The following is a 15,211-nucleotide window of genomic DNA, read 5'->3' as shown; positions in this document are numbered from 1 at the left end:
ATTGTTTTAGGTACTTGAGTAAAGCAGTGAATACAAAAGCATTCTGACTCTAGTGGAGATTACAATATCATCTGACACAAAAACCCACATACTACTTTAACATTAAAAGCTATTTTGCAAGACATGGAAGAGAAGCAGGTGGCTTATACAACTTAATCAATGCCAAATAGAGGAAGCACTTTATATATTTAAGGATACTTACTTGCTTTCTTATCTAGTGGAAAAGGTCTTAATACTAAAACTACATGCCAAGCACTAGGCTAAGTGCTTAATAAGCACTTAACACTTGGGAATTCCCTGGCGGTCCAGTGGTTCGCACTCGGTGCTTCCAATGCCATTGCCCAGGTTCAATCTCTGATCGGGGAACTAAGATCCCATAAGCCATGCAGCAGAGACAAAAAAAAATATTTAAAAAACCAACAAAAAAGCATTTAACACTCAAAAGCCACTCTATGGATAGAAGTACCATATGCCCCCATTTTCTGGATGAAGAAACAGGTTCAGTAAAGTTAAAAATGATTTGCCCAATTACAGTAGTAAGAGGCCCATCGTGAACCAGCTCTAATTGCAAGGCCAACCAAGCACTTAGTACAGCAAGCATCAAAATCCTTTAAAAAGGCATTTTGTGACACTGAAACTTCCCGATTACCAGAGATCAGTACATTATCCTTAGCATCTTCACCAACCTGCCCTTATGGAGCTGAGGACGAGACCTCTGAAGTACTCTTGGAGGGGAGTTCATACTACCGTACCGTTAACTCTGCCTACAAACTAGGGTCAAGCCCTTAGTGAGACATGACCAGAATACAAGCATGGCCAAAGGGTAAACGTAAAACGGATGACTGAGAAAGGAGTAGCAAAGCACTGGAGAAACACACTTGTAACCAAACACACTTGTAACTTGAGGGTAACAAACCAAGTCACACATCAATAACATTTATATATTCATGATAAATTCCCCATATATCCTTAGTTAGGCAGAAATTTTCATACTTCCTGTTATCGATTCCACCATGCCAATAAAATAAATGGTGGAAATTCATTTTGCTTTTCGCTGATAAAGTCTTGCTGGAGGGGAAAGAGGGTGAATCACTCATCAATTCAACAAAAAATATGCGTTCTTTCCTGACTCACGATCTTCTAGGTCACCTGCTGCATCAGGACAGAATGCAATCCAGTTGTTCTGATGTTTCTCCAACTCACTCTCCCTTTTCTCTCAAGTCCACAAATACCTAAGCCTTCAACATAAAGCACAACTGTTTATTTCCATTAACAAAGGAAGCAGAACCTTACTACAATATGGCTTATCACTTTCCTTTGGATTTCACTTTCATCTCAGACTTCCACTAGTACAGTAAAATCCTTAAAATACTGCCCTAGCATTCAGTGAACATTCAATGTAACTTAATCTTATTTTCCCTTCAACGCATCTTTTTCCAATTACGTGTGAAAATTTACTGATACCAGGCCTGCTACTGAGAATGGACATGTATATTACAACTGTTAAGGGGACCTGTGGTTTGGAAAATATTACCACATAAAACTTCCTATAAAATTGTCTTCAGGTTGTTTCTCCCCTACCTCCACATCCACTTCCCAGAATGCAGATTACAGGAAGAGAGGATTTGGACTACTACCCACTGGATTGTTTACCCCAAATAAAGACTTCCACCACCTTTCTACTTACCTAGGTTATCAGGGGGAAAATATTTTGAGAATTATTAATACACTTGCAGTTCCGGCCAAATAAATTTGGCTTCCTTGACATTTGATGTACCAAAAATAACAAAGGCATAAAATGCTTTTTAAAACTTTATTTCAACATAACTATGCATACAGAAATACACTCATATGGGTTAATAGAATGCAATTTAACTTATCCTACACAATATGGACCAAAAACCTGGTACATGGTTTTGCTTCAAAAAAAAAAAAGGATTTGCAATCTGGTTTATTTTTCATCTATTACAAATGTATATATATATATATATATATATATAAAAGATACTCCATCAAATGCTGCTAAAGCAAACAGCAAGATCCTTGAGAAATTAACCTTTGGTTTGTCTCTGAAAAGTAACAGGTATTGCACTGTAAAACTTTACAAAACTGGTGCAACAAAACATTGTTGTAATGTTTCAATGCCAGTTCACAAAGTTCAACAACTAATGGATGTTGATGAGGGTGAGGAGAGCCTATGTATACATGTGAAAATATAAAAGGTATCCGATCTAGTTAATATTGCATGTAGATCCCGAATCAACTCAAACCAAGATTCAGATAATTTCTTAAATCTGAATTAACACTATCAGTCCAGTTCATCTGCTGAGGTCAAAAGGAAACTCTGCACAGTAGCTGTTTTCCTGATTTGTGCAAAAAAGAAAATTAAGTTTCTTCCCCAGCATTTTAGTCCAGAACTACAGCAAAGTATTTCATCCATTGTCAACATTCATGGGGTGAGAGGCAATGAGGTTACTTAGGCTTAAATCTGAATTAGCACTCAGACGCAAGAGTCCCCAAAGTTAAGGACCACATGACTTTAGAAGTGACTCTAAAAAATAAAATGGCCCTTCCTGGAAGACTAGAGCAAAACATCTAGCAATAGTTATAAGAAGTCTTATCAATAAAATGTAGCCCTTTGTGAATTACACCTCAATTAAAAAAAAAAAAGAGCCCCAAAGAAGCAGCTCTGAAAAGAGGAAAAAAATATAACTTAAAATATCTTGAAAAGCAATGTGAATATAGGTGCAGAGGATAGTTAAAAGAGATCTATTTTTACAAGGCTACCTAGCATTAGGCTTATAATGTATTCTAAGTATTTCAACTTTCACTCTAATACTAAACATCAATTTATAAACTAGATGTTCACTTTTTATTCTGTTATCAAAAGGGAAAAGTCTAGCTTCAATCCTATCCAGTGGAGGGGAAACTGAGAAAACAAAAAGATTCAAACAGTCTCATGCAAATAGCACATTTTTCAAATGGAAGAACTCCCAACTAGACCAGAAGTTCGTATTACTAATATACTTTTCGATGAAACAATTTTTAGTAAGAACAAATACATGGCATTAAGGTTCAGAACCTAATATAGGCCTGACAAGTCCTTGTTTTCTGGAGGAAAGGCCTCAAGTTCATTCAATTTCCAGTAACAATGTTTTCACAGATCACTTTAATAATAAGGGGTTTTAATTTCCTTCACATTTTTGTTTTTGAAATTCTAGTTTTAAATCTAAATAAGAAAATTAGTCCAATTCCCCAGAAGTCATATTTTTTTCTTTTGAAGTGTCAAAGAATCCACAAAACCTCTTCCCCAAACTGATTCCCAATCTCCAATTTGAACTTAACACAAATATTTTCATATGTACTGTAAAAGGTAACTTTTTAACATAAAATGTATCCATGAATATTAAATCTAGTTGTTAGAAAGGTTTAACTAGCTTTATAATTTAAGTTTTAAAACATAAATATTTGCAGATTGATCTGTTTGACAATGATTGTCAGAGCTGAGAAATTCACCTACAATTCAACAAAACACACACCAGTAACAGACAACTTACTCATGTCTTGAGAAAATCTTCTGCTTCTTTAAATCTTTGGCCTCCCAGCCAATTCCAAGGTTCAAATGTCTTTTACCTTAAATTTCACTCTCAGGTTAATAAGTTTTCTACCCACACTTTTTCCCTAATCTTTCATGTTGCATTGCCAAACTCTGAAACCTGCCTCAGAGATCACCAGACAAAAGAAAATAAATGAAATATAAAGTGGTTACTTCAGAATAGAACATGGGAGGATCGGAATCAAAGTTCCCTACTGGGATCATATTTTATTTTACTGTAATGAATAACTTATCAGCAAGGAAAAAAACCTATGTTAGAACCTTTCATATTCTTTGGTGACTGGCCAAAGAACCTACTAACAAATATGGGGTACATACTCTTTTCCATACAAAGTGGTCCTGTAGGAACACCAGAATAGCTTCTATTCATTTGAGGCCTCACCTGTAGAAAAAGGCTGTCCCGGGAACAGCCAGGACATCCCTGAGAAAGTATGATTTTTTAATCTGGACTGAACTTAACTTTCACCAGGCCTTTTTCATTGAATTCACAGGAAGTAGCAGCTGGTCTACCAGCACTCATACTACCCTTTCTCATCCTAGGTTTTCCACATAATTGCTATGGCTTTGGAATCTCACAAACTGATAATCCTGTATAACTTGAAGGAGTAACTATGCCTCCTAATTCCAGATTTGCAGCTTCCAGATAAAAATTACAATTCTTTATTCAGCGAGTAGCCATAAAAACACCAACCATCTATGAGAAGAGGTTTTCCTCTAAGATACGATTTAACACCATACATTTAGGAAGTAAATCTACTAAAACAGGCCAAAAGTTTACTTACGGTTGGTACTTGAGATAAAAATCCATTCAGTATGGAGCCTAGTGGTTTATTTATTGTAAAGTTCAAACTGTGAGCTGTGATTCACCACATCAATTTAAATTAAATAACTTATATGAAATACAGATTCTGGCACAGATATAAGATGTTAAAATCAAAATCAATGGACTGAATCGGCATCTTTCATTTGCTCACAAATTTGAACAGACTAATATTCTGCAAAAAAGACAATTGCAGCAGGGGAAAAGAAAACTGCTCTTTTGCAAACAAGACTTAAGCAACCCTCCAAAGAGGTCAAAATAAACATGCATATATAGATATAAAGTGTTACAACACAAATGCTATTTCTAGAAAAAATTTAACTGCATAGGTTAAAAACAACAATGTGCAACATCTTAAGGCATTAAAGCACCGAAAAAAAAAAAAAAACCACCAAAACCACTTTTTATGACGACTGACATACACAAAACACATATACTGATCAAAACTCAGGAAGTAAATACCTGGACTGATATAACGTCCATTGTTGGGAGAATTTCTCTTCAATTTAAATGTCTCTTCTCATCTCTAAAACAATTTTAAAGTGCTAACTTTATATAAAGCAGGCAAATTCTTCAAGTAATTTGCTATTTAAGTATGCTAATTTTTACAGAGCTAAACAAGGAACTAAGAATAAACTAACGTGAAACAGGAAGATAGACATGAGGAAAAAACTCACAAGTTATAGCTGAACAAATCGATAGAATGCTCTAATACCACCTTAGCCTTCTGGGTTCAATTAAAAGCAAAAGCTAACAGATTTAGATGTCTGCTGGTTTATTACACTAACTCCCTTGGCTTTGCTAAAATGTGTACATCATTAGGTACACGGATTCCTAAGGAAAAGAATGCCACTTAAAAATCAAGACTGGATACTAATTAAAGCAATTTTTTAAAAACAAAAGGCTGTCTACTACTACAAATGAATACAAAATGTCACAGACCTTACAAACTAAGAACTGAAGCCTTGCCCAAAGTTTATTTACTCCTGCCCTTGAGCTGCCTCTTCAAGGAAGTATACATTAACCAAATGGCGATTGAGGTGTTTGCTGTAATCTTTTTCCTTTCTAAAAGAACGATCACAGAAGATACAAACAAAATCTCCCTCGGCCACTTTGACTGCCAAGGCTTCCTTTCCATTTTTTCTACTAGTCTCTTGTGGAACCGGCCGAGCCCCATTCAATCCAGAGTCATCACTATCCTCTGACATGTTGTCACTTAGGTCACTTCCATCATGACTGTGGATGCCTTCGTCTTCATCCATTTCCTGAGACTCATTTACTGCCACGGTGACAGGAGGTGATGCCACAGTAGCTGTGGACACTGCTTCACATTTTTCTAGCGGTAGAGGAAGAAGTGGCGGTGAAGCTGGTTCTTCAACCGCCGAGTCTCTGCCGGGGGGATTCTCTGTTTTCTTCTCATCAGCGTCCATCTTCATTTCACAAAGCATAGCGTCAGCCTGATGTTTACCATCTGAAGTTTCACCCTCTGGCATATTCAAGTTTTGTTCAGAGGATGAAATACTGGCAGATGCCTTGGTAACAGCAGCAAGACCAGCTAGACTCTTATCTGCCTCTTCTGCTTCCACTTTTTGAAGAGGAGCCTCTTTATGTCCTTCGCCTGCAGGGACTAATTTTTGGTCTTCTGACTCTTCCTCTTTTAAGTCTTCCTTTGGCAGAGGTGGTGATGGTGGTAAGAGATCCTGTGCACCGGCACTTTTCTTTAGAAGCTGCCTGTCTTTAACAGGCACTAAGCCAACTTCAATAAGGACTTGCTCCTTCTGCGCCATTTCACTCTGCATGTTGGACTTTTCCTTGCCATTATCTTTGTGAGGAGACCTTTTGGGGATCGGCTCCACGGGAGGAGGAGGTTCCGCATGAACAGGCCCCTTCTCAACAACCTCGACCTCAGCATGCCCCCCGGGGGGAAGAGGTGGAGGAGGAGATGGGGGGGGAGGGGGAGGAGGAGGCGGCGGCTCCGCCTGAACAACCTCGACCTCAGCATGCCGCTCGGGGGCAAGGGGAGGGGGAGGAGATGGGGGGGCGGCGGGAGGAGGCTCCGTCTGAACAGGCCCCCCCTCAGCAGACTCCAAGGGAGGAGGAGGCTCTATCTGAGTGGGCCTCCTCTGAGCAGGCTTGCCGCTTTTTTTACATGATTTACTTCTCAGAGTTTTCTTCTTTGCACTGTTTTTCATGCAACTACTTTGCTTTTTATTCTCCTCTACTTTGCTGTCACCCTTCGGCACTTCCTGACTATTTCTGGATTTGCTTTCTGCCTTCTTTTTCTTTTTTGTCACAGGTTCCTCATCATTCACAGGTTCTTGTAAGGAACGGGCTTCAGCTTCTGTCTTCCTTTTGCTTTTCTTGCTTTTACAGCTTTTTTCTGCATTATTTCCCGGGTGCACATCCATCTCTTTAGCTTCCAGTGCCGATTTGCGAGTTCTGGTAGTCACTTGGCTTGAGGCATTACTACAAGGCTTTTTCTCTTTTGGAACATTATCTTTTTTCTCCACTTTTACAGACCTCTCGTTCTTCTTCCCAGTCACATCCCCCTTCATTTTGGTCTGCTCTGTTTCTGTCTTCTCATTGGTGATTTTGTTATCAGGCAAGTCAGCCTCTCGCTTTTTGGTTTTCTTTAGCTTCACTTTTGAGACATCCATGGTCTTATTAGGACAAGTAGGATGCTTAGATTTGAAATGATACTGCAGATTACACTTCTTGGAAGCTGCGTAGTCGCATACAGGGCAGTTGAACTGCCGTGGATTAACATGTAGCTCCACGTGTTTTTTGAAGTTACTTCTATCTGCTGTTTTGTAGTCACAGTGCGGGCAGTTAAGAGGTTTAGGCCCATTGTGAACCTGTCTTGCGTGACGGGTTACTTCATGTTGATTAGAGGCCACATAACTGCACTGGTCACACTTAAATGGCTTCTCACCTGAAGGTAAACAAGAGACGTTGCAGAAGGCATACATTAAGAAATGAATTCAAGATTTACTCAAGCATACTTACAAGGAATTGGATATATGTAAAAAAGCAAACAAACAAAAAACCACCAAAACTATTTCTTGAAGACTTTATCATGCAAATTACATTTACCATATTTATTTGTATATCCTTCCTCTATCTCTTGACATTGATTCTCATAACAAATGGGAGAATAATTATATCAGTTAATCACCATCTTCAAAAAAGTTCATCAAGCTAGGGCTCTCGAGCACTAATAAAGGACACAGATTCATCAAGAAATACACAATTACTGGAAAAGTGACTTGGGCTCTTGATGTTAATTTTGGGGCAAAGGCACTCAAAGAGATAAGATAATTTTAAAGTTTTTATGTTTCGTTAAAACAAATGTATAATGGAATAGAACATAAAAATCCCATACAGTTCAGATAAACCTTGAGACTTCAAAAGAAATATTATACACTCTAGGCTACACTCCCAGACCTTCCGTGTGAAAGTTTTAAAAGAATGCTTTGGCTTCAGGGAGCAAAAGGATTTTTCTTTAAATTTAACCCTTTTGTGCATCGTGGCAAGAGCTGAGTCAAGTTTCACTTAGCAAACTTTTTCACTGCTGGAGTTTCTATTCTGCTGCAAAAATATAACAAGTCAGAAATCTTTTCTTGATTTTCTCCCACCTTCTTCTAAAGAATGGGCAAAGAAACTAGGTAAATGAAAAGGGGCATACAAATATATATGGTATATAAAATTAGCAAAGAAAGTAATCACACGTACATACAAGACTAGAAGCCCACCCCAACCCCCAAATTAAAGGCATTAAGATTAATTCATTCTATCTGAATACATACCCATCTAGATCACACTCTAGCAAATATTACCAAATGGTATCCATACCCCACTGGTCCAATGGAATGCATAGCAGAAAAATGGAAATTGACATTTATGAAAATTCATCTCTCAAACATTCTCAAATTTACATCAAATCTTATTTAATTTTTTCATAAAGCAAAACTACTCAGACATGAAGTAAAACCATGTAGATGGTGAGTTTTACATGATTAAAAAATGTCTGATGATAGAATACTCGATCACAAAACAAAAACTTACCCGCCCATGTCAGATTGTAAATGCAGCTAACTGGACAACTCTTTTCCATATTAGTCCACTAACAGATTCGTGAATAGAGGTTTCTAACAATATGCTACATTACTCTATACTTCACCCTATCTTGTCCTCTCCATTGAATGACTTGAATGGAGACATTTACTTAACATATATAGACACAGAATGGGGAAAAGGTATGTGACATAACGGTTAAGAACTTGTCCTACAGTAAAAATACGTGCGGAGATCAAATATGGGCTCTGCAACTTACTGTGAAGTCTTGAGCAAGGTACTGAAAACTCTCTAAGGCTCAATTTCCTCATCTGTAAAGTATTCTTAAGTGTTGTGAACTATAAGTAATCTAATCCACATAGAGCTCTTAGCAAAGCACAGATAGCCAAGCAGTCAATACACATTACCTGTAAGTCATCACTTTTGGAATGAACTGGTAAGTTTTAGAATAGGTAAACAAAAGGGAAGATTTCATGTGCCTATCCTGCCTTAGTACATAAATCCTACTTTTGAGTAAACAAACAGCTGATAAATGGAGTTTATCTCTTCAGAAAAATAGTTGTTCTCTTAAAAGAATTATAAAGAAAATGTCATCATTTTATAAGCCCTAATGAATGAGAGTATTTTCACAGCCAGCATCAAACAAGATGCAAGCCCCCACCTGTGAAACGGTCAGAGAATGGGAGTTCCTAGGAGTCTGTATAAAACTGTGACATCATTTATTTGATTTATTCACCCCACCCCCAATTTTGCTTTATTGCCATCAAATCTTTCTTGTATTGGAAAATCAATTCATCAAGTTTAGCTTATTAATACCTAGCTGAATGAAAATTCTTTTGCCCTGTACCAACAGTTTTAACTTAATTCCCTTTTCCAGTTCTGGTAAAATTTACCTGCTTTTCATCTTTATAAATGTCAGATGTCTGTTTAATTCTTCCCAAATGAATTTACAGATGTAAGGCAAATTCAAAAAGGGAGTTTTATAAGCTTTACACATGCTTATCAAGAAGAGCCCAGAAAGAGTAACAAGGGAAATTTTAATTAGTGAGTAACGGGCATACTACTCAGCAATAAATTTAGAGTTCTGAAAATACAGCATGAAATCTGTCTCAAAAATATTTTACAAAAAAAAAAAAAAATTTTACAGAAAGATGTTACATTTTTTAACATAAGTCAGAGTATCAGTTGAGGAGGGACTATGGGAGTACTGACTAGAAAGGGTAAGGAGGGAACTTTTCTGAAGGTGGTAAAACATTTCATGTCTCCACCTAGATGGTGTAGTCAAACAAGAGAAAACATAAAGTCACTGCCCCGTATACCTAAGATGCGTGCATTTTCGTATGTGTAAATTAAACCTTAATTAAAATTATTAAAAAATTATTCTAGGGACTTCCCTGGCAGTCCAGTGGTTAAGACTCTGAGCTTCCAATGCAAGGGGCACGGGTTTGATCACTGATGGAGGAACTAAGATCTTACATGCTGCCTGGAGTGGCCAAAAAAAAAAAAAAACTAAAATTCATAAAAAGACTCTCAAACCATAAAATGTGTCAAATGACCCAGCTATTAAATAGTGCCTCCACGGAATTCCCTGGTGGTCCAGCAGTTAGGACTCTGCGCTTCCACTGCAGGGGGTACAGGTTCAATCCCTGGTCGGGGAACTAAGATCCTGAGAGATGTGCAGCCAAAAAAAAAAAAGTGCCTCCATAGTAACCATCAAGTATTTGGTGAGAGGAAAATAATTTTTGCTTAAGAAAATATTTTTTTAATCTTAAAAGGAGTAGTCCTAAGAAGATAAATGATAAACCATTAGCCAGACTCATCAAGAAAAAAAGGGAAAAGAATCAAATCAATAGAATTAGAAATGAAAAAGAAGTAACAACTGACATTGCAGAAATACAAAGGATCATGAGAGATTACTACAAGCAACTATATGCCAATAAAATGGACCATCTGGAAGAAACAGACAAATTCTTAGAAAAGCACAACCTTCCGAGACTGAACCAGGAAGAAATAAAAAATAGAAACAGACCAATCACAAGCACTGAAATTGAGACTGGGATTAAAAATCTTCCAACAAACAAAGCCCAGGACCAGATGGCTTCACAGGCAAATTCTGTCAAACATTTAGAGAAGACCTAACACCTATCCTTCTCAAACCCTTCCAAAATATAGCAGAGGGAGGAACACTCCCAAACTCATTCTACAAGGGCACCATCACCCTGATACCAAAACCAGACAAAGATGTCAAAAAGAAAGAAAACTATGTGACAATAGCACTGATGAACAGAGTTGCAAAAATCCTCAACAAAATACTAGCAAACAGAATCCAACAGCATATTAAAAGGATCATACACCATGATCAAGTGGAGTTTATCCCAGGAATGCAAGGATTCTTCAATATACCCAAATTAATCAATGTGATACACTATATTAACAAACTGAAGGAGAAAAACCATATGATCATACACCATGATCAAGTGGAGTTTATCCCAGGAATGCAAGGATTCTTCAATATACCCAAATTAATCAATGTGATACACTATATTAACAAACTGAAGGAGAAAAACCATATGATCATCTCAATAGATGCAGAAAAACCTTTCGACAAAATTCAACACCCATTTATGATAAAAACCCTCCAGAAAGTAGGCACAGAGGGAACTTACCTCAACATAATAAAGGCTATATATGACAAACCCACAGCCAACATCATTCTCAATGGTGAAAAAATGAAACCATTTCCTCTAACATCAGGAACAAGACAAGGTTGCCCACTCTCACCACTCTTATTCAACATAGTTTTGAAGTTTCAGCCACAGCAATCAGAGAAGAAAAAGGAATCCAAATTGGAAAAGAAGAAGTAAAGCTGTTATTGTTTGCAGATGACATGATACTATACATAGAGAATCCTAAAGATGCTACCAGAAAACTACTAGAGCTAATCAACGAATTTAGTAAAGTAGCAGGATACAAAATTAATGCACAGAAATCTCTGGCATTCCTATACACTAATGATGAAAAATCTGAAAGAGAAATGAAGGAAACACTCCATTTACCATTGCAACAACAAAAAAATAATACCTAGGAATAAACCTGCCTAAGGAGACAAAAGACCTGTATGCACAAAACTATAAGACACTGATGAAAGAAATTAAAGAGGATACAAACAGATGGAGAGATATACCATGTTCTTGGATTGTAAGAATCAACACTGTGAAAATGACTATACTACCCAAAGCAATCTACAGATTCAATGCAATCCCTATCAAACTACCACTGGCATTTTTCGCAGAACTAGAACAAAAAATTTCACAATTTGTATGGAAACACAAAAGACCCTGAATAGCCAAAGCAATCTTGAGAAAGAAAAACACAGCTGGAGGAATCAGGCTCCCTGACTTCAGACTATACTACAAAGCTACAGTAATCAAGATAGTATGGTACTGGCACAAAAACAGAAATATAGATCAATGCAACAGGATAGAAAGCCCAGAGATAAACCCAAGCACATGCGGTTACCTTATTTTTGATAAAAGAGGCAAGAATATACAATGAAGAAAAGACAGCCCCTTCAATAAGAGGTGCTGGGAAAACTGGACAGCTACATGTAAAAGAATGAAATTAGAACACTCCCTAACACCATACTCAAAAATAAACTCAAAATGGATTAAAAACCTAAACGTAAGACCAGACACTATAAAACTCTTATAGGAAAACAGGCAGGACGCCCTATGACATAAATCACAGCAAGATCCTTTTTGACCCACCTCCTAGAGAAATGGAAATAAAAACAAAAATAAACAAATGGGACCTAATGAAACTTAAAAGCTTTTGCATAGCAAAGGAAACCATAAACAAGATGAAAAGACAACCCTCAGAATGGGAGAAAATATTTGCAAACGAAGCAACTGACAAAGGATTAATCTCCAAAATTTACAAGCAGCTCATGCAGCTCAACATCAAAAAAACAAACACCCCAAACCAAAAATGGACAGAAGACCTAAACAGACATTTCTCCAAAGAAGATATACAGATCACCAACAAACACATGAAAGGATGCTCAATATCAGTAATCATTAGAGAAATGCAAATCAAAACTACAATTTGGTGGGCTTCCCTGGTGGCGCAGTGGTTGAGAGTCCGCCTGCCGATGCAGGGGACGCGGGTTCGTGCCCCGGTCCGGGAAGATCCCACATGCCGCGGAGAGGCTGGGCCCGTGAGTCATGGCCGCTGAGCCTGCGTATCCGGAGCCTGTACTCCACAACGGGAGAGGCCACAAGAGTGAGAGGCCCGCGTACCACAAAAAAAAAAAAAAAAAAACTACAATTTGGTATCACCTCACAGAATGGCCATCATCAAAAAATCTACAAAGGATAAATGCTGGAGAGGGTGTGGAGAAAATGGAACCCTCTTGCACTGTTGGTGGGAATGTAAATTGATACAGCCACTACGGAGAACAGTATGGAGATTCCTTAAAAAACTAAAAATAGGGCTTCCGTGGTGGTGCAGTGGTTAAGAATCTGCCTGCCAATGCAGGGGACAAGGGTTCGAGTCCTGGTCCAGGAAGATCCCACATGCCGCAGAGCAACTAAGTGTGTGCTCCAGAACTACTGAGCCTGCGCTCTAAAGCCCACAAGCCACAACTACTGAAGCCCGTGTGCCTAGAGCCCATGCTCCACAACAAGAGAAGCCACTGCAATGAGAAGCCTGCTCACCGCAACTAGAGAAAGCCCACACGCAGCAACAAAGACCCAATGCAGCCAAAAATAAATAAATAAAATAAATGTTTTTTAAAAAGTTAAAGAAAAAACTAAAAATAAAACTACCATACGACCCAGCAATCCCACTACCGGGAATATACCATGAGAAAACCATAATTCAAAGAGTCATGTACCACAATGTTCACTGCAGCTCTATTTACAACAGACAGGACATGGAAGCAACCTAAGTGTCTATCGACAGATGAATGGATAGAGAAGATGTGGCACATATATACAATGGAATATTATTCAGCCACAGAAAAGAAATGAAATTGAGTTATTTGTAGTGAGGTGGATGGACCTACAGCCTGTCATACAGAGTGAAATAAGTCAGAAAGAGAATAACAAATACCGTATGCTAACACATATATATGGAATCTAAAAAAAAAAAAAAGGTTCTGAAGAACCTAGGGGCAGGACAGGAATAAAGATGCAGACATAGAGAATGGACTTGAGGACATGGGGAGGGGGAAGGGTAAGCTGAGACGAAGTGAGAGAGTGGCATGTTCATATATAGACTACCAAATGTAAAATCAATAGCTAGTGGGAAGCAGCCACATAGCATAGGGAAATCAACTCAGTGCTTTGTGACCACCTAGAGGGGTGGGATAGGGAGGGTGGGAGGGAGACACAAGACGGAGGAGATATGGGGATATATGTATATGTATGGCTGACTCACTTTGTTATAAAGCAGAAACTAACACACTGTTGTAGAGCAATTACACTCCAATAAAGATGTTAAAAAAAAAAAGAGTAGTCTGTGAAAAAACTTAGTAAGATGTCAATTCCCTTTAACAAACATTCACTGTGCTCACAATGGGAAATGAATTCCTATGTTAGCAGGATGGGGGAAATATCCAGTGTGATACCTACAAAAATATTACAAAGGCAAATACAAACTGGATGTATTTCCTCCAGTACGAAATATTTCATGCAAGATGAAATGGTAACATATCTACTGAGAAAAGGAAAGGAAGTTGTGGATCATGTCAATATCTCTAGGACCACCCAAGGGTCAGTGTGGCCAAAATGAAATAATTATCCATTCAAGACCACCTATGCTAATATTGGCTTTTTAACTTTGCCATCTATATACCTTCATAATAGGGACCAATTCTGGATGGTGACAATGATTATTTCAGTTCTAGAGTGGATAAATCTCTCACTTGTTATAGTCCTGTATTTTATTTATTATAGGTTAATAAATTGGGATCCTGGATTATCAATCATTCCTTAAAGTTTGGCTTTTGTTAATCAATCCTCAGAAACCTTATCAACTCTCAAGAGCACAAATCCAAATTTCAGGAAAGCAGCTAAGTAGGAATCCCTGGAACCCAGCAGCCACACACTGAAATTATTAAAAGTATATAAATATCCAAATTATATTAAAAATAAATCATAAATAATGACCCAGTTCCAGGTCTAGAAGAACTTCCTTATAATGGTAGTTTACTAAAAATGACAGAAAAATTCCGATTTCTTACCAACCTGAATGAGTACGCATATGTCTGGTTAGATGAGTTTTCTGAGAACTTGAATAAGGACAAAGCTCACATTTATACGGACGTTCTCCTACAAAAATATAATGATTAATGTTCAAATAATAAAATAAGGCAAATACAATTCTCACTAACAATACATACATTATTCAATACTGAGCAAAAATTTTTTACCAAGAATTTTTTCTCCCTATTATTGGCAAAATGGCCAGTTTTTATCATTTATTGAAACAGTAAATGATTTAATTCAGAATACACATAACTACATTATTTCTGCTTTGCTGAAGAAAAAGTATCATTGGCTTTCTGAATTACCACCCTTTTAATTTTCACAGTAATGCTACATGTGTAATAGCAAATATTAAGAACTGAAAAATTATCTTGATCAGGTATCAATCAACTTCTGAAAATCAGAATTATCCTTAAAAAAACCATGTACCCA

General features: G+C 37.5%; 1 protein-coding gene across 7 annotated transcripts in view; it reads right to left on the bottom strand.

Moving 5' to 3' along the window:
* Window positions 1–1,799: 1,799 nt before the first annotated feature.
* The window catches only part of LOC116754783 (RE1-silencing transcription factor-like), a 195,577-nt gene continuing 182,165 nt past the window's right edge, over window positions 1,800–15,211 (bottom strand). For all 7 annotated transcript variants that reach the window (XM_032633718.1, XM_032633719.1, XM_032633720.1 and 4 more), the window contains 2 exons: window positions 14,759–14,842; window positions 1,800–7,368 (listed from right to left, as the gene is read on the bottom strand). In XM_032633718.1, the coding sequence (XP_032489609.1) occupies window positions 5,417–7,368; window positions 14,759–14,842 (2,036 nt within the window). In that variant the 3' untranslated portion in view covers window positions 1,800–5,416. The remainder of the gene's footprint in view (window positions 7,369–14,758; window positions 14,843–15,211) is intronic.

Source organism: Phocoena sinus, chromosome 5 (assembly GCF_008692025.1).
Source record: "Phocoena sinus isolate mPhoSin1 chromosome 5, mPhoSin1.pri, whole genome shotgun sequence".
NCBI lineage: Eukaryota > Metazoa > Chordata > Mammalia > Artiodactyla > Phocoenidae > Phocoena > Phocoena sinus.
Note: the sequence above shows the minus strand (reverse complement) of the source record. Positions and strands in the feature narration are given on the sequence as shown.